Source organism: Hydra viridissima, unplaced genomic scaffold (assembly GCF_058129835.1).
Source record: "Hydra viridissima isolate aposymbiotic clone 2 unplaced genomic scaffold, HvirCarnegie_v1 scaffold_3, whole genome shotgun sequence".
NCBI lineage: Eukaryota > Metazoa > Cnidaria > Hydrozoa > Anthoathecata > Hydridae > Hydra > Hydra viridissima.
In genome coordinates this window covers 3707224-3725555 of record NW_028324302.1, presented here as the reverse complement: position 1 = coordinate 3725555, position 18332 = coordinate 3707224, and the positions used below count along the sequence as shown (strand labels likewise).

Here is an 18332-nt window from a genome sequence, read left to right as displayed (position 1 = left end):
GATTTTTTTAATCTGTGTTCCAAAACTTAATTTAGTTATTCCAATCATAAATCAATGTTTTATTTGTTTTCCAATCATAATGTAGTATGCTAAAACTGAGTTCTGAAAACATACTTCAAACCGAGTTCTGAAAGCATACCTCAAATGAAAAGTGTTGCAGTTTATTCATTTTCCTCTTCTCTATGCTTATACTAAAAAGTGTCTTGTTTTTTCAATTATCTAATAAGCAATGTGACCAGTAATAATTGACCTGCGCCCAGTCCATATACCACATGTTGTTATTATTAAATTTCCTTCTTTTAGTTTTTCTATTTTCTTATTTCAAGCTTTTTCTTTTGTTTTATGACAAAGTGTCTGGAAGCAGACACATTTTCTAATGCTTATTACTACATAATAACAGTGTTGTTAATGTAAAATCATTCTTCATATGGTCCTAAAGTTCTAAGCTTTAATTTGCATCCTAGTATTAAACATATTATAAGAAAGTATAGTATAAAAAAATATAATATATAGTATAAAAAATGTTAATAGCTGATAATAGTTTATAGTTATAATTTATTTGTAATTATCGGCCACTGGTTTTTAATTTAAAGTTGAAAATATTTTTTTATAAAACTTTTTTTTTTCAGAAACAATATATTTTGTTTTATTCATGAATATTTCAAAGTTTTTATGTAATGGAGAATGGTGACCCTTTTGTGGAACTGATCCCACAGGATGTCACTATAATTTCAGGTTTGTTGCTTATTTAAGCCTAGAAAATTGAGGGTTTGGTTTTAGCTTTGTAATTGTATACATGCAGTCTAAAAAGAAACTTAATAATGTACAATAATGTAGTGTTATGGTAATATTTTTGAAATAAATATTTTTTAAATGATTTTTTTCATTTAGCTCCTAATTCAATTGAAAAGAATGCTTTAACTTCTCATTCTAACAAGTTTTCTTCTCAAAATGATTTTGTCACACCTTGCAAATTTTCTCAGTCATCTAGCAAACAAGAAACCTTTACATTAAAGAATGCCGCTGATGGAGCAACTTCAATTAATGGGGTGAATAGTAATCTATCTGATGAAAACTGTTATGCATCACCTCACAAAAGTTAGTTTTGTTGCACAAATTCAGCCAGACAAATGTTTGAAATTTTTGATGAATTTAAACATAGGTTTGTTATGTTTAGGGACATTTGGCCAGGATCTATATGGCTTTAAAAATCAATCAATTCCCTGGAATGTTGGTGTGCCATCTACTAAGCATCTATCAACAAGCTCTTCTGTTTCTTCCTCTTACCAAGATTCTTCTAAAATAAATCAATGTCAAGAACTTTTTGCTGCAAAGAACAGCATCATTGAACAAAAAGATATCATTATGCAGAAGTGAGTTACTTTGCAAAAAAACATTTGGCAAAACATATTACATCTTTTCAAATATTTGAATCAGTATTTAAATCATATGCAGAATTTCAAAAACATAAATAGTACGGAAACCTTTAGTTTGATTGATGATAAGTTTTGGTTGAGTTGTTTAAATAGCAACAGTATCTTAATAGTACTTTTTTAGACAGAAAACTATTATCAGTCAACTTCGTCAAACTAACTTAGAACTGGAAGAGCTTCTCGTTCAAAAACAAGAGGAGATCCAAGCAAGTGGAATTGATTCTCTTATAATGCAAGTCCGTGAATACAAATATGAAAATGCGCAGTTAAAGCAAAAGCTTACACAAATGAATGTTTCCAAGAGCTCAGATGTTGAAAAACTTCAGCAAAAATTGGGGTTCTTTAATTTTGCTCTTTCATTTTTTCAATCCTCATGTTTGTTTGTTTTTTCTCTTCTTTTTTTATAAGTACTTTACAAGACTCATTTTCAAAAGTATAGAATTATTTTTTCAGTTTTAAGATCATTACACTTTATTTCACTTCAGTTATTACTGATACTTTCTTTCAGGGAGTATGAATATGAACATGGCAAGTTAAAAATTGCCCTAAAAGAGGTCGAAATATCTAAAGTAACAGAAGTCTCCAAGTTACAACAGCAGGTACCCCAAACTGTTTGCTTAAAAGTGTAATATCAATTTTAAAAATTTAGTCAAAAATTGTTAAAGTGGTTCAAAAAATTTATATACATGTTTCTTATTTTTTATATATATTATCTCCTATTTTGATTAAAGTTAGAAATGAAAGAACATATTTTATCAATGGAGCAGAGGAAAACTGAAACATTTCTTAAAGAGCTCAAAGAAGCAAAGTATGTGACATAAGATACAAAAAAAATTTATTCTATTTAGTAACAATATGTAGTTTTTTTTACCTTGTTCATTTCTAGTCAATGTTATACCTCAAAACTATTGAAAATATTTACTTCAAAAATTACTTTTATGACCAGAACAACAATTACGCAGTTTACTTCCTGATAAAAGTTGCGTTTTGCTTGTTTTAAAGAATAAATGAAGAACTCGTTTAAATTAAGTTTAAGTTTTTTAATTACCTTTTTCTTTTTTCCTCTTTGCTATTTTTGTTAAGGCAGGAAAATTTGAAGCTGCAACTTTATCTCGAAGAGCTACCAACATCAGAAGAATACAAGAGCGCTAAAAATGAAGTAAAAATAATTGCTTCTATAAAATCTGAGATTTTTTAGTGAATATTGGTATTATTACTTTTTTCGTAGATTTCGTAGGTGTTTTTCGTAGGTGTTTTTATGTTGTTTTCTTTATAAGCATAACACTTATAAGCATATGGAGGCTCAGATTTGGAAATAAAATAAGCATATGTAAGCATATTCCTGAGCCTTGATAAACTATTTTAAAAATTTTAATTTTATTTAATTAAAAACTTTAAATATATATATTTCTAAATTTAAACCAACAAAAACAGCAAAAATCGAAGTTTATGTTTTGCAATGCAACGACTTTATGAAGTAATGAAGTCATTGTGTTGGAAAACCTAAACCTCAATACTTAAACATAAAAGCATAAAGTTTAAGAGTCGCTCTGAAGTGTTTTATTTATCTCTTTTTTTCTCTCTCTCTCGCTTTTAATGTGTAGTTTGTTTAATACTATAATTAGAAAATGTTTACTTTATTTCTAAGTTCTATCTTCGATTTCATTGATAACATTTGTATATAGTATATACGTTTTATTTTTTATTATTATTATACTTTAACATTAATTCAGCTACATTAAAACCAAAGCAAATACAGAGCATAAGTCAATTTTTTTATTTTTCTTATACCCATTAACCTTTAGTAACGCGCACACTTTATGAAAGTATTGAAATAAACATATTTTATTAGAAATATGCTTAAGCATATTTTTGAGCCTCTTTAAACTTTTTGCTTAAGTATGCCCGAGCCTGTTTCAAAATTTTCATATGCTTATAAAAAAAAAACATGTATTGCTAATTGAGTTGTTAACAAGAAAAATGTTAACATTTTGGAGATGTTTTGATGTGTAAAAGAATTTTGTAGGGTTAAAGAAAAATTCTTTTACATTTTCTCTTAAATTGTTGTTTTACAATTGAAGAAAAAGAGTATTATTCTGTAACAGTTAATTAAATAATTCTACTTATAATATAATAATTCTGTAAGTTAACATTATGGTTCTTGTAAGGTGAAGGCGCTCAAGAAAGATAAAGAGAGCCTGATTGAAGAGAAAGATTTCTTTAAAAAGAAGAACACAGAGTTTAGAGAGGAAATGGTGAAAAAGGTTCCCTTGTGCTGCACTCCTTTTTAAATTAATTTATTTTTCTAATTTTTCTTTTGTTATTTCCAGTTTCTTTTGATTTTCTCTTTGCAGCTCTTAAAATTAAGATTTGTGTTCAAAATAAACTTTATTTTCTGTTAATTTGAAACCATTTTACTGTGGGTGATTTTCATACAAACAAGCAGACAAAAATTTTTTCTTTCTAACATTTTAAAAGGGTTTTTTGATTTTTTTTTAACTTTTTATTGATTTTAAAGAAATAATAATATCTTGATAATCATTACAGTTAGAACCACGATTCCAAATAATATTCTTGATGATAGTTTTAACTTTTTTTGTCGGTTTTCAACTTTGACATCCAATTTCTTGGAAACTAACTTGTACTTGAAATTTTGGATTTCTCATAGTTGAAGTGTTTACTATTTGATAGAAAATAATAAAAAGAGAATTGGCTATAGTCGGTTTTCTGATATTTGTCTGCCTGATTGCCCATACTGCATTGGTTAAAGTCACTTTGGTTGTCAAGACCTTAAAAGATAAAAGATTATTTTTATTTGCTCTTAATTGGCATTTTGCAAAAGAAAGGATTTCACTTAATGGATCAGTATTTTTGATAAGTCTGTCAGTATTTTTTTGATTTTACTTCTCAGTATTTTATTGAGATGGTCAGTATTATATATTAGGTGTCAATTAATTTAATTATCAGTTTTTAATTAAATGGTCAGTAAGCTAACCAAGTGGTCAGTGTTTTAATTAAAATGATCTGTGTTTTAAAATACTGATTTATTTAAATATTAGTATTAGTATTATTTAATTAAAATGATCTGTAACTTAAGTAAAATGACCTGTAATTTGATTAAATTAATATGAACTTTAACTGAAATAAATTAGTAAAATTTACAAATAAGACTGCCATTTTTATTTGAGCAAAGAAAGTTTGAAAAAATGGAAAAATTTGTACCAGAATACAAGTCCTCTAGTGAAGAAGAAAATGGCACAATAGAAGAGGAAGTATCATAGAAACCAAGAAAACAGAATTGAAAGATGTGAAACATATCCAAACAAGAAAGATGCAGGTAAATTGCAGTTAGGTGCAGGTAAATTGCAAGTAAACAGTTTTTAGGTCATCAGACAGTTAAGTCAGAATGTTATTTACCTGCAAATGATAAAATAGATGAACTTCTCAGACAGAAATAGATTATGTCAAACAAATGAAATGGAAGACTTGATCAATTCAAGTAAAAGGCTTTTAAAGTCTGGACCTTAACTATGGTCAATGATGAAGAAACTTGGTCACATAATGTATCTAGTTAAGATCACTTTAAAAAATCTATGTGCAAACATATTGGTTTTGCAATTCAAATGAAGTATTGCAAACCCCCACTGGCAGCAAAAGACATTCCTATTGGTGAAAAAAGACAATGTGGGAGACAATGTGGGAGAAAGCTATAAAAGCATTACTAGTTTACTTCACTTCGAATTTACTATCATATTCATTTTGTTGAAAATTTGGAGATCATTTATTGTACAAAAGTGTAAAAATAAATTTATACTGACCAAATTGTGATTTTACTGACTGATTTTAATTGATTACTTTTCTTGAAGGTTGTTAATTTCATATTGTTAATTATCTGAAGATCAATTATTGTATAAATAAAATATTTACTGGCCAATTTCTGTTTTTAATTTTTATACTGACAAAACTAAATTAAAATGCTGACCATTTGTTTAAAATACTGACCCAAAATTTGATATTTATTAATCAAAAAATACTGACCATTTCAATAAATAATGAGCAATTCATCACAAAAACTGACCAAAAAATTTGTTCCACTAAAGAAATGTTAAGTTTTTAAAAATTTCCATTCTAAAAGGCATTAACCCAAAGCATGTTTTTCTATAAATATCTTTTGAATGGTAATTTAATGAACACTTTCATTAAACAAAATTTTTTCAAAGAATTTTTTTGTTGCAGTTTGGTTTTTCATAAACTCAGAAAAATCTCTTCAGATTTTTTAACTGAAAATGTATTTGCAGTAATAATTTTGCTTTGCAATAATCTCAGTAATTACAATATAAATCTTTGTTTGGTTGGTTCTTGTAATATATAAACAGAAGTTCTTATATCTTATTAAAATTTATTAAGGATTTGCAATTTCAAGACATTTTAAAGACAAATAGTAAAATGAAAGAAGAAATAATAAGGTTATTTTAATTTATTTAAAGTTTCTTTGTAAAAAAGAATTTAAAGTTTTTTAATTTTGACACACCATTTATGCAGAATTTCAAAATTCTGGTTTTTATAGAGTGTCCAATAGTCTTGAAAAATACAAGCTACAAGATGAGAAGGGACAGTTCACTTTAAAGGAATATCAAGATGCACTTTCAAAAATCAAATCTTTAGAAAGTGAAAACATGCTCTTAAAGAAGGTTTTTTTCTTTTTTCTCTTGAATACAAAGTGTAACAAGTTAATACGTTAAACATTCTGTTGCATTCATCTGTCTTAGGGGTGTGGATCCATCTATGGAATTGAATTTCATTTTATATGTACAGCAAGAATAAAAAGTAAATTTTTTTAAACTGAGCTGGTTCCTTTTAGTCTCTTGAAAAGCGACACAAGAAGTTAAATCGTCTGCATTATGACTTACTTGAGAAAGAAAAAGCTTCAGAGGACCAGAAAATTTCCTATGAAAACACAATTAGGTTGCTGACTCAAGATTTGAACAATAAAGAATTATCAATAACCAAGGTATTTTTTTTTAATGTGCTGAAAATTAATGTCATTAAGAATTTGTGAAAAACAAAGTTGTTTATCCTTGCAAATGATTATTTTAAAGATAATTTTGAGTAATATTTCTTTAAAAAAAAGTTCAAAAAGAGTTCTATTCATTTGATAAAAGAAAATAATAAAGATACCTTTCAACTAAAGTTACAGATACAAAATAATCATGCTTAAAAATAATCAACCTAATTGAAATGATAATTTACGTTGTCGCTTAAGTGAGTTCTTTAAAATAGAGTGGTATATTTTTTTGTAAATTTTTTAGATTAATGCACGAAATCAAGAAATCATGTCAAGTAGTCTTGATTATCAGCAAGAATTGAAAAAAGTAATTATTTTTTAAGAATAGCTGACATTTAAGCTTTTATATTGAGTAGTCAAGTCATAAAACTCTTCTGCTTAGTTTTCTGTCAAGGTTTACATTAAAGTTTGTATAAATTATGCTTAATTACAAGTTTGCAGATTTTTAATGTTTTATAAAACAAAATATTTTCAAATTTTTTATTTAAATTTTTGTTTTTTTATAACAAATTGTTTATCACTTTTTTGTCACATTTTGGTTTTTGGTTTTTTTTGGTTTTTGGTTTTTGGTTTTTTTTGGTTTTTGGTTTTTGGTTTTTTTTGGTTTACATGAAGTAAAAGTAGTTTTAAATAATATTTACATACAATAAATATTTCTTATCACCTTAGTTTAATTTGATAATTTTTTTCTGTATAACGCTTTTAAAATTGTTCAGTATAAAGAATGCTATACCCAAGAGTACATGGATCATTTAAACACTCTCTTCAAAGAGGTATTTCATTGTATCTTCTGCATCTACATGATTCCTATGATATGTAATTAAATATCAGATGATTTTACTGAGAGGGAAGTGCGCTAAGAAACTAAGTTATTTATTTTAAAAAGGAGGAGACTGGATGGATTTACACTTAAAAATATTTTTAAGGGGGTGGGGGGTGGGGGGTGGGGGGTGGGGTGGGGGGTGGGGTGGGGATAATCTATCTCTTGGTCCACTGTACTTCTTAAACTAGTTATCAGGTTCTCTTGTTACTTGATAATCTGAGGTGTACAGTGGATCTACTTTTTACTATTATTATTGTTGTTGTTGTTGTTGTTGTTGTTGTTGTTGTTGTTGTTGTTGTTGTTGTTGTTGTTGTTCTTTTTTTATGGTTATTGTTAGTGCTATTACTGCTATTATTGTTAGATATGCAAATGTGCTGGTGAAGTGAAATCATTTGTAAAGCTATGTAATTCAAGAATGAAGGGGAATGAGCCTGATTTAAATGCTCTTCTTGGTTTAAATGGTACAGTTGACCATATTGGTTTTCTAATTTTCTTATTCCAAAAAAGATTGTCTAAAAAAGTGTTGGACAGTTAAGTCAGAATGTTATTTACTTGCAAATGATAAAGTAAATGAACCTAAAAAGAGTTGCTTATTTTTTGTTTTACATCAAGATATTTTTATTATGTTCAGATTCACCTGATAAATCTCTCAATACAATGTTTCAAAATGTTTCCTCTCCAACTTTGGAGAGTCTTCAATTAAAGATAAAAGAGATTGTGGATGTCAGAAAAGAAGTCGATAATTTGCGCCATACCATTAGCGAACAATATGCTCAAGAGATAGGAAACAGCATGTGTATTAGTCAATAGTCAAGTTTAGTTTTTTCAACTGTTATCATCCCTTTGTTTTACTTGTATAATATAAATTATTTTGTATAAAGAAAATATTTTTCTGATTGTTGAAATTATTTATAAGAAATTCAATACAAATTGGTTGCATTTTTTTTAAATATGTGTGAATATATTTGAGACAAAAGTCAGAATAAATCACAACTTGCAAAATAAAGTTTTATGATAGGGGTGTTAAAATTTTGCATTAGCATTCCAAGTTAATGATTGCAAGATAATCATTGGGATTGTTTGATAATGAAGTTTTTTTAGAACAATACTGCTTGTTGATAATATGATATTGATTACAATAGTGATTAAGACCCATCAGTAAAAGCCATCAGTTTTGTTGCTTTTTAGGTACAGTATGAAGTATATTGAGACTAATACAAGTATGAATCATAGTTGGTTCAGCATCAGTTCTATATTTTTTTGCAGGTATCCAAATCCATATAGTGAGCATGTTCTTTCTGAAGATGTTATATCACGAAAAGTTGAAGATAACATTTTAAAAACTGTACGCTTACACTCAAAAATCAACAATGCTCCAAACTGGTTGAAACCGCTTCTACCGTCCTCAACAGCATATATTGTTGAAGAATCACATATAGACATTAGAACTGGGATTATCGTAACTTACACTAAGAACTTAAATTTAAAAAGAATGCTGCAAGTTGATGAAAAAACATTTTTCTTAAAATGTTCTGATGGTTCAACAAAAGTAAAAAGAAGAGCTTGGATCAGATCGAACGTATTTGGTATGGCTCATGCTTTTGAATCTTTTGGACTTAAAAGATACAAATCAAACATTCTAAAGACAGAAAAAAGCTATGATTATGTACTAGGAATAAGGAATCTTCAACAAAAGCCTATTCCACATTTAAGATATAGTTTGGTTGATTTAAGCAACAAAGCGACTTCACCAATTTAAGCATAATCCAAAGAATATTATATATTTTTAAGAATTTAACTGCACATGATAATGTTTCAAAGGAAATCTTTTTAAGAATTTAACTGCATAATGATGATATTTCAAAGGAAAACTTTTTGCTTTAAAACTTTACAATCCTAACGCTATATTTTTTTAAGGCTCTTAACTTATCTTACAAAATGAATTAGCTTTTTTAGAAAATATTTATAAATCAAAAGGTTTTACGTTTGTTTAATTACTTTTACTATTTTTATGATTAAAAGATACAGTGATATGAGTAGTAAATAAGTTTGTAATGTAGTTAAAAAGTATGAAGAATTTTTTTATTCAATAAGTGTATGGTAGTTGTTGTCTAAAGAAAAATGTCATCTGCAACAAAACACTTGCGTTTGCCCCCTATGCCTCGAATATCTGATCTTATTCGTTTATATGGACTTCGTGCTAAGAAGCAGCTAAGTCAAAATTTCATAATGGATTTGAATGTTACAGGTATTTCAATTTGTCTCTTATAATTTAAACTTCTCATTACTAATTTAAAAATTTTTTTAAATTTTAAATCAACATAATAACTACGCTGTTAAACATTAAGCTAATTTAAAAAATGCTATTGCAGATAAAATTGCACGAAAAGCTGATGTCTTTGATTGCAATGTGGTTGAAGTTGGTTCAGGTCCTGGGTCATTATCGCGTTCCCTTTTGAATGCAGGTCTGCGGCACTTACATGCTGTTGAAATTGATGAAAGATTTTTACCATCTCTTGAGGTTTTAACTTTTTATCCTTTAAAGTTTTATCTATATATATAACTTTTTATCCTTTTTTATTTTCTTATGAATAAATTAAAAACAACAGCTGTAATATAATTAAAAACAATAGCTGTAAATATCATTATTATCATAATTAATCACAAGCATATTACTATCATAAATGTTTCCATGTTATTATCGTAGTTAAATAATGCCTATTAGAACAATTAAAAAGCAGTGTTTAATAATAAACTTTATCATAAGCAACAAATTTCGAAAAGTTTAAAACTAAAGTATTTTGAGTAAAATTTGAAAATATGAAGAAGATATTCTCAACTCTTTCTCTTTAATTTACTGTAACTAATAATGTAATTAAAAACGTTAATTATATTCACATTTTCAATTACATTATTAGGTATAGTAAATATTACATTAATAGCTATATTAATAATTGCATTTTAAATTACCTTATTAAATATATTATTAATTAAATATAAATTATTAAATACATTATGTGAAAACGGTATTAATTATATTTACATGTATGTAAAATAGTTATTCTCTCTTCATTTTTTTTTTTTTTTCATTAGCTTCTTCAAGATGCATCAGATGGTCACATGTCTATACATCATGCTGATATTTTAAAGTTTGATATGGTGAAACATCTTAAAAATGTTATTTCTACTGAATGGGATAGTGATGGTAAATTTATACTCCAGTTTCTTGTGTAGTATTTTTTTTGTCCCTATAATTATAGCAATTTATTATTTTTTACATGATCTATAGACCCAATTGTCTTTTTCACAATTAAAATTAAAAAACGTTTTTTTTTTGTTTTTTTTTGGGGGGAAGCCCTGGTTTTTGTATTATTACTTGTACAATTCTCTGTTTTTAAATTTCTATTTTAGTTTTGCCTAATGTAAGACTTGTAGGGAATCTTCCTTTTGCTGTTTCTATTCCTTTAATTTTACAATGGCTGGAAGCTCTGTCAACTCGCTCTGGTCCTTTTTCTTTTGGAAGAATACCCATGACTCTTGTCTTTCAAAAAGAAGTGGGACAAGTAAGTGAAGATTTTAAGTAAAAAAGAAATTGAGATTTTAGAAAATATCAAAGTGCAAGTTGTTATTTTTTGCAAAACATCTTAAATATATGTTTGTTCCTAATTGCTATTTAGAATATGATTGCCGAGGCCCATAATTACGATCGGTCCAGGCTTGGCATTATGGCACAAAACTATTGCCAAGTGAGTCGAGCTATGGAGATCAACAGTTCAGTGTTCGTTCCTGAACCTAAGGTATTTATTTGAAAGGTAATAATATTTGATAACTTATGTGATATTCCCTTTTTCTGACAATCATTTTTCTTTAAAATACTGCAGAAAAATCTTGCAACTTATTTAAAGTGAAAATCTATTGTTACATAGATATGTTTAAATGTGTATGGGAGTTTATATATGCATAAATGTAATATGTGCGTATATGTATATGCATTCGCATGCATATTATACATTTGTTACATTTAATGCTTTACAGGATCTCTGGGCAGTGAGCATCTTTCATTTAATGGGCTTCTTTTAATTATGCATTTAATAATTATGCATTTTGTTAATTCAAAACATCTCTTTAAACGAAAAAAGATTTTAAGCTAGTTTACAGCATCGAGTGTCTGAATTAAAAAGGTTTTTTTAATATCAGGTTGACGCGTGGTTAATGCATTTTATCCCGTTAAAAAAACCTGCAATTGATGCACCTTTCGATGTTGTAGAACAAGTTGTTAAAGCAATGTTTTCGAAGAGAAGGAAAATAATAAGAATTTCACTGAAGTAAGTTTTTTTTTTATAATAAACTTATGATTTTAATATTTTGGGCTTGTTAAAGTTAGTTCTCAAATTGTGAACAGTAATTTTAGGTAAATGCTGAAGAAATTAAATTTATAATTGAATTTTAGAGAAGCTGGGTATTTTGAATGAGAAATTTTCAAGATACATTGGAACATTATTAATATATATAAGATTTATGACCATTTTAAGTTTAAAGTTCCCCGTTTACCCCTGAAATAAATTGTCGTAACTTTTAAAAAAGAAGTTTTTTTTGTTTTTTTTTTGATGAAATTTCAAATCTGTATCCCCCAAGCCTCTTATCTATCTTGAACAAAAAAATTCCTAGGCACTCCCTTAAAATACCTGGTTTCCTCCCCAGGCCACCAGTGAAAATAGTTGTTTTTTTTACATTTTTTGGAACGAGAAAGTGATAATCCTAAAAAGATTTCTGGTGCTGCAAGCTCTTAGAGCATGGTTTCTATTAAGTGTCTGCGTATCGTCTCATTTCCATATCGTTATCATACCGATATGATATCGGAAAAAAAAAAGTGTCATCGGAATGATTACAACGTAATATCGTTATAAAATTTTTAATCGGTATTGTAGTTAGTTTAAATCTCGGTGTATACCGGAACCTCGTCATTCCGATGTTTTTTTTTCTCCCGATATCATATCGGTATGATAACAATATGGAAATGAAACGATACGCAGACCCTTAGTTCCTATGCACCGTGGCTTTATTTCGAAATGATTGCGATAGGAAATATTTCCTTTTTTTTTTTTTTTTACCATTCCTCAAGCACGCTATTAAAGGTATTAAACTATTAAATTACTAAAACAGTATATTTTGGTTCGCTATGTAGATAAAAAATATTTTGGCTCAATATATTAACATCTCAATGCAAATGTTTATTTAACGGCTGCATATCCGTATATACTTTAGTACCGAGTGCGAAGAGCTGGGCACAGCTCTTTTGAATATTTACTCAAATTTATTTAATCTTATTTTTAGACGCTTGTTTCCAGAACACGAGTTTCTGGCTGATGACTTACTCGAGCGTATAAAACTCAATCCCCTTTTGAGACCTCATCAATTAGAGCTGCATGATTTCAATTCGATTACCAAACAGTTTATGGAGATTTGTAAAGAAAACAATTTATCGCTTACTCCTCTCCCGGTCAACAAACCCGATAAAATTTGCGATCAAAATTCGAATATAGAAATATAGAAAATATACGCGATTCAACTTTTGGTTTTACTGATCTTGGACTGAAATACAGTCGGCGGGGAAAAAGTGATGTTTCAGATTAGTAAATTAACTTTCTTCTATAGAGAACCACCTAATTTTCAATAATGAAAATTCGATGATGACTTTAATGCATTCAAGTTTCCAAAGATTTTCTTATTTGGATACTCAAAAAGGATAATTGTAACTGAACAAACCGTCAATATTTTTATTATAATAAAACAGATTCTAACTTTTTAAAGAAAAAAAAAAAAAAAAAAGCAAGTTCTTTGTTAGGGTAGTCGTCTATCCGTTGTTTTATTTGTCTGACCTAAGGGTTTCTTTAAGTTGTAAAAAGTTCTTATAATTGCTTGAATGGAGACCATGCAGAAGAAAGCGTAAACACGTTTATGTATGATATGCAAACTTAGCTCCCAATCTTTTTCAACTTTTATACGGTAATGCGTCTTTTGTTCCCACTATCCTTGTTCTGGAGAAATCATGAAAAGAAAGAAAAGTAATAATACAACTCTTTTAGCAAAAGAACGTGTTATTTGCAGCCTCAAAACGAAAATGGCTTTTCGGCTGAGGATTTGATTTATTGTTAAGTTTTCATGTCGATTGGGATGTGCATGGAAAAAAATTCCATCTCATTCCAGTCTATAGTTTTTGGGTTGCTTAGCTACTTATTCATGGCTTCTGTTCAAATATATCCTTTAGTTAAAACTGTTAGGCACTTATCCAGCTTAAACGTTTCCTATATGGATTTTTTTTTAACTTCTCACAAAATACAAACACTATAAAAAACATTGGTTGGAGTTATCCAAATAGTGGGAAAGCAAGATAACACAGCTGTACAAATTTTTAGAAGTCTTCCGATTGTTTTCTGAATTGAATCCCGAAGAGGAATGTATTACGACGATACGTGTTCTTTTTAAAATAACTTTGAAAACAGAAGTTTCTAAAAGTTTATGATAAGCTAAAAGCATGGCTGTTTTTTATCGTTTATAATATATACACTTTATTTTCCTGGAGTATATGGAGAAATCAACACGCCTGATTTAACAAAGCTGTTGAATTTCGCCTACCGTCAGTTTTTTGTTGGTTTATTTGTTTTGTTTTTAATTTATTTTTATAAACGCGCAAAGCATTCTTTTAGAATTCCAATCTTATAGCGTAGGGAAGGTTGCTCCTACATATAGTTGCCACCATAAATATGCATTGATGCGTGAGTCTTGTGAATAATGTTTTGTCAGGTGTTACCTTTCACGCTCAGTTGATCTTTTATCTCCCATGCTCCGTTGATACCCAATAGGATTTCAACTAAAAAAAGGGGGTTGGCTTAAACATTTTGGAATTTTTTTAGAGTTATCTTCTTTATTAATTAGATAAGGTTGATAAATTAAAATATTAGGTCATTTATTCATCAGCCAAAATTCTGGAATTACAAAAAAAGAAAGGTTTTTGGCATATTTTTTAGGTATCATCACCTTTTTTTTTTTACTTAAGTTAACTTCTCTATAAAAGCGTCGATAAAAATGCTTTTTAAAACGACACCCCGTTTCAACGCTTTTTTTCGAGGTTTTTTTTTTTTTTAGCGAAGCACCTTCAGTTTAATTATCCAGTTAGGATTTGAATGGAAAAAGAATTTTAAAATTGACGCTCTACGACATGGCTGTTCATGAAAAACCAAAAGAAGTCCAACCGAAATCGTGGGCGAGCATCTTAAAAGATATCGAGGTTGTAGAAGTACTAAATACAAAAGTTATTACGGAGAAGGAGGTTTGTAAATTTGCAGGGCGTATTTGACACTGCTATATTTGCATAAGTACAGGGTTTAAGTAGATATTACTAAGAATTCATATAACAAAATTAACTAGTTTATATTTTCAAAAATTAATTATTTGTACTGCTGGAAAAAATTTGCTTATTATTATTTCTCTTATCTTTGTTTTATGCTGTTAATATAATTTTTATTTAACAATTTTTAAAACTCTACTTATATCTTTTTTTAGGTATTCGTTAAAAATGATATAAATATAAAAGCTCCTTCTTCGATATTTTCTGTTTAGGAAAAGACTCGCTGTTATTTAATTTCTTTTAAAAGTTGGGTTGACGAAGAAGATCTTTTTTTTCATAAAAGTTTGATTGAAGAGTATTGGAAGCGCAAGGTAATTAATATTTATGTATAAAAGAATATACGATGTTTGTATACGAAAATAAATTATATTTTTAATTTTTAAGTTATTTATATTACTTATTTTTAATGTTATACATTTTTTTACATTTGCTTTAATTTTTTTTTTTTTTTTTTGTTTTTGTTTTTTTTTGCCTTAGTCTTTTATCGAAGTAAAAATTGAATCGAATATAAAAGAGGGGGCGGAGAACAGCTTAGAAGATTGTGGTAAGAGTGAAGGTGAAGATTTTGTACGTCCAGACGAAATGACCCCGAAACATATGGAAGAGAGTAACTTTGATTGTGATTATAAGAAGTCTTATGAAAATTTATCAATCGAGGAAAGTACGTCGATAGACGTGTCAAGTACTAGATCTGCTTCTATTGAAGAGCTAAGCGCAGAACAGATATCATCTGAGCACATTGAAGAACCACGTGACCAAGTTCGAACATGTAAAAGGCGTAAAAATAAAACCCTTGACGACATCGTTCGGCAAATTTCAGCTTTGAGTGATCAGCCTCCAGAAAAACGACCGCCAAGTTTACTCAATGACCGATTGCAAACCCTTGATAAAACGCTATCTCCAGAGATTATTTTAGAGGATCTTGAAAATGAATCTCCGCGCGCTACAAGCGAGGTGGTCGGAGAAAAATCACATAGCTCAGATGTTCGAAGTATGTTGGTTTGTATATAACTTTTATTCTTTCTATGTGTGTAAAGAAATTTTTGTCTGATCGAGTATACATTTTTTTTATTAAGGTAGTGAAAACCAGTTAATGAATACATACTGGTCAGCTGGAAAATCGTTTCAAAATCAGTGCTTTCAATGCCAACTCTGTGAAAAGTACTTTGACAGCGAAGAGAATCTTACAGAGCATGAATTAACGCATGACGTTTCAAAATCCCCTAACTACCAGTGTCGTATTTGTAAAGATCGATTTAGAAGCGAAAATACTTTAGAAGAACATATGGCAACCAATCATATTTATCGACAAAATGCTTTAAAATGTCGTTATTGCTCAAGATTATATACTCATTCAAAACAGTTGGAATTGCACGAGAAACAGCATTTTTCTGGAGATGTGTCAACTGTTCCACCACCATTGATGCCACTTGATGATGAGTCAGTTGAGTACCCAAAAGCTTTTAGAAAGCATTCAGTTAAAACTGCTGAATCAGAGTCTACTTCTTGTTTTACTTCAGGAAATTTAGGTAAACAATCGCAAACGCTTTAAATTTTTACAATTTTTTTATCATGACAATATTTCATACTTTTTAATGGATGAAAGTAAAATTTTCTTTTACAATTAATTTCTAAGGTGATCCTTGTGATAGTGAAGACCATACCCATTCTAGCCACACTCAAAGTCAAATAAACCATCGCAAGCAAGATCATGATTTCGTTCAAAAGCGTGATAAAACAGATTCTAACTATCCTCTTAAAAAGAGTCCCAATATGGAACGAAACTTTGATGAACCAATAGAGGAGGATCGATCATCCCCTGTTTATATGAAACAAGAGAGACATGACACAATTAAAACGAAAGATTCTCCAAGCTCTCACGATCCGAGCTCTCACGAATTAATCCACCATTGTCCTGTTTGTAGCAAATCTTTTGCACTTAAAGAGAACATGGAATATCACTGGCAGGAAGAGCATAGTCATAAACCTCGCTTTTCCTGTGACGTTTGCGGAAAAATATTCTTGAATGAACTAGCACTTGAATCCCATATTGTAACTCATAGCAAAAACGATTTTTTTTGTCGTATTTGCAATAAAAGCTTCGACCGCCGATCTGCTTACGAAACTCACCAAAGAATACATACATTGGAAAGGCCTTTTCAGTGCAACGTTTGTCTTCGCGCTTTTTCATTAAGAACGAATTTACGACGTCATATGCTTACGCACTCGGAAGTACAACTTTCTCCTTATAGCTGTCATCTTTGTTTAAAAATGTTTAAGCACTCGGAAAACCTTGCATTTCACATGCTTGAGCAACATCGTATAAGTCCAAAAGAAGACATTAAGTTGATCAGTGAAGGGACTAGATATACCAGTTTTAGGGATAGAAGCCTTTTTGATCGAACTGAAGATCGTCAGCTGGATGAAAATTTAGGTGATTGTTTAAAAAAAGAAAAAAATAATCAACGTAGTTTCCTTGAAAACCCAAATGGATATCTTAGTGAGTTGAAAGAACAGCAACTTTCTCCTGATAGCTTCAATCGAAGATTAATCCAAACTATGAAAGTTAGTCCGCATCCATTATACATGAACAAAACAAGTATATACTCTGAAGAATCATTGAAGCGCTTAGAGAAATTTAGAAATTCCCCTCTTGGCTTTAATGATACGATGCATTTTTCAAACAAATATTCTTCCAGCAGTTCAACAGAATCTTCTCGCAATCTTGCAAGACCGCAGTCTCCAAGAAATAAATCTCCAACGTATCATCATCATGGCTCTGTTAACAAAGCTGCAACAACTTCTGTTCTATATCACAATGGAAATCTTGTCACGTCTGAGAAGATGACTGGTATGGGAGTTTTGGCACATCCTGGAACCGAGTGTAACGAATGCGGAGAGAAATTCACTTCCGCTTCCCTTTACGACATTCATATGCAGTCGCATAGAAAACAAGCTTACACTTGCGAAAAGTGTCCAAAAACATTTACCCGCAGAAATCATTACGAAGCCCATATGGAAGGTCATGAAAGCGGAAAATCGAAATCCCATAGTTGTCCATATTGCCATCGCCTGTTTTCTATGAAGGGTAACCTTAGACGTCATATAAGAATCCATACAAACGAAGCACCCTATGAATGCCCAATATGCTTTCAGCGTTTTCGTCGGTCTGATGGTCTAAAGGGACATATAAAAAGACACGAAACATTGGGCGAGAGTTGCCCCGTGGATATGGTTCCCACTCAAGCACCGGCATCAAGTTAAATTTTTGTTTGTTTGTTTGATGTTTTTAACGTTTACGATTATATATATATATATATATATATATTCAGATATATTCTTAAAAATTAAAAAGTCGAAAAAAGTCAAGTATGAAAATATAGTGCAATTAAAACCACGAGAAAACAATAAAAGTGCCGATAAAAATATTTTACACTTTTTTTCGAAATTCATTTTATGGAAAACAAGTATTTGAGTTTTTAAGTTTACTTTTTTTGATCCCGTTCTACGTTGTTGTTTTTTAACAAAAGGTTTTTATATATATATGCATATTTTTAATATATGTATTTTGTATTTCACTTCTTTTTTGTATACATATTACTT

The 18332-nt window shown here is 29.3% G+C and overlaps 4 protein-coding genes across 11 annotated transcripts; all 4 read left to right on the top strand.

Annotated features, from left to right (window-relative positions):
* Positions 1 to 595: 595 nt before the first annotated feature.
* On the top strand, positions 596 to 8226 carry LOC145180452 (centrosomal protein of 85 kDa-like). 5 transcript variants are annotated; one of them, XM_090081194.1, is made up of 15 exons: positions 596 to 735; positions 892 to 1098; positions 1178 to 1373; positions 1558 to 1770; positions 1942 to 2032; positions 2165 to 2241; positions 2517 to 2592; positions 3602 to 3688; positions 5841 to 5899; positions 6001 to 6124; positions 6295 to 6444; positions 6743 to 6805; positions 7215 to 7271; positions 7683 to 7782; positions 7953 to 8226. In XM_090081194.1, exons 1-15 carry the CDS (start codon positions 678 to 680, stop codon positions 8129 to 8131), a joined length of 1737 nt encoding a protein of 578 aa, XP_089937320.1. In that variant the 5' UTR covers positions 596 to 677; the 3' UTR covers positions 8132 to 8226. The 5 variants fall into 5 exon arrangements, with proteins under 5 accessions (XP_089937320.1, XP_089937319.1, XP_089937322.1 ...); XM_090081193.1 differs by having other exon boundaries at positions 3602 to 3697; XM_090081196.1 differs by lacking the exon at positions 3602 to 3688.
* Positions 8227 to 8328: 102 nt separating this feature from the next.
* On the top strand, positions 8329 to 9177 carry LOC145180564 (PRELI domain-containing protein 1, mitochondrial-like). Its single transcript, XM_090081199.1, has one exon. The coding sequence runs from the start codon at positions 8517 to 8519 to the stop codon at positions 9078 to 9080; it is 564 nt and encodes a 187-aa protein (XP_089937325.1). The 5' UTR covers positions 8329 to 8516; the 3' UTR covers positions 9081 to 9177.
* A 78-nt stretch (positions 9178 to 9255) lies between these two features.
* On the top strand, positions 9256 to 13176 carry LOC145180563 (dimethyladenosine transferase 1, mitochondrial-like). Of its 2 annotated transcripts, none has more exons than XR_016450552.1 (7): positions 9256 to 9569; positions 9694 to 9842; positions 10415 to 10526; positions 10733 to 10884; positions 10999 to 11133; positions 11519 to 11646; positions 12656 to 13176. XR_016450552.1 is itself a non-coding variant. In XM_090081198.1 (7 exons), exons 1-7 carry the CDS (start codon positions 9443 to 9445, stop codon positions 12870 to 12872), a joined length of 1005 nt encoding a protein of 334 aa, XP_089937324.1. In that variant the 5' UTR covers positions 9256 to 9442; the 3' UTR covers positions 12873 to 13176. The 2 variants fall into 2 exon arrangements, 1 of the variants encoding a protein (XP_089937324.1); XM_090081198.1 differs by having other exon boundaries at positions 10999 to 11118.
* Positions 13177 to 13322: 146 nt separating this feature from the next.
* Positions 13323 to 18122, top strand: LOC145180562 (uncharacterized). Of its 3 annotated transcripts, none has more exons than XM_090081191.1 (6): positions 13323 to 13969; positions 14468 to 14651; positions 14942 to 15040; positions 15207 to 15720; positions 15806 to 16258; positions 16366 to 18122. In XM_090081191.1, the coding sequence occupies exons 2-6, from the start codon at positions 14541 to 14543 to the stop codon at positions 17991 to 17993; spliced, it is 2805 nt and encodes a 934-aa protein (XP_089937317.1). In that variant the 5' UTR covers positions 13323 to 13969; positions 14468 to 14540; the 3' UTR covers positions 17994 to 18122. The 3 variants fall into 3 exon arrangements, with proteins under 3 accessions (XP_089937317.1, XP_089937318.1, XP_089937316.1); XM_090081192.1 differs by having other exon boundaries at positions 13392 to 13958; XM_090081190.1 differs by having other exon boundaries at positions 13395 to 14349.
* Positions 18123 to 18332: the final 210 nt, after the last annotated feature.

What these genes read in the sequence shown, in the direction of transcription:
- LOC145180564 (XM_090081199.1), top strand. Translation starts at nt 8,517, where the DNA reads ATGAAGTATATTGAGACTAATACAAGTATGAATCATAGTTGGTTCAGC.
- LOC145180452 (XM_090081193.1), top strand. Translation starts at nt 678, where the DNA reads ATGGAGAATGGTGACCCTTTTGTGGAACTGATCCCACAGGATGTCACT. An exon ending in ACAAGAGCGCTAAAAATGAA is followed by an intron (nt 2,593 to 3,601) that starts GTAAAAATAATT and finishes GGTTCTTGTAAG; the next exon opens with GTGAAGGCGCTCAAGAAAGA. An exon ending in GAGAGGAAATGGTGAAAAAG is followed by an intron (nt 3,698 to 5,840) that starts GTTCCCTTGTGC and finishes AAATTTATTAAG; the next exon opens with GATTTGCAATTTCAAGACAT.
- LOC145180563 (XM_090081198.1), top strand. Translation starts at nt 9,443, where the DNA reads ATGTCATCTGCAACAAAACACTTGCGTTTGCCCCCTATGCCTCGAATA. An exon ending in AATGGATTTGAATGTTACAG is followed by an intron (nt 9,570 to 9,693) that starts GTATTTCAATTT and finishes ATGCTATTGCAG; the next exon opens with ATAAAATTGCACGAAAAGCT. An exon ending in TTCAAAAAGAAGTGGGACAA is followed by an intron (nt 10,885 to 10,998) that starts GTAAGTGAAGAT and finishes ATTGCTATTTAG; the next exon opens with AATATGATTGCCGAGGCCCA.
- LOC145180562 (XM_090081191.1), top strand. Translation starts at nt 14,541, where the DNA reads ATGGCTGTTCATGAAAAACCAAAAGAAGTCCAACCGAAATCGTGGGCG. An exon ending in AAGTTATTACGGAGAAGGAG is followed by an intron (nt 14,652 to 14,941) that starts GTTTGTAAATTT and finishes TTTTCTGTTTAG; the next exon opens with GAAAAGACTCGCTGTTATTT. An exon ending in AAGAGTATTGGAAGCGCAAG is followed by an intron (nt 15,041 to 15,206) that starts GTAATTAATATT and finishes TTTTTGCCTTAG; the next exon opens with TCTTTTATCGAAGTAAAAAT.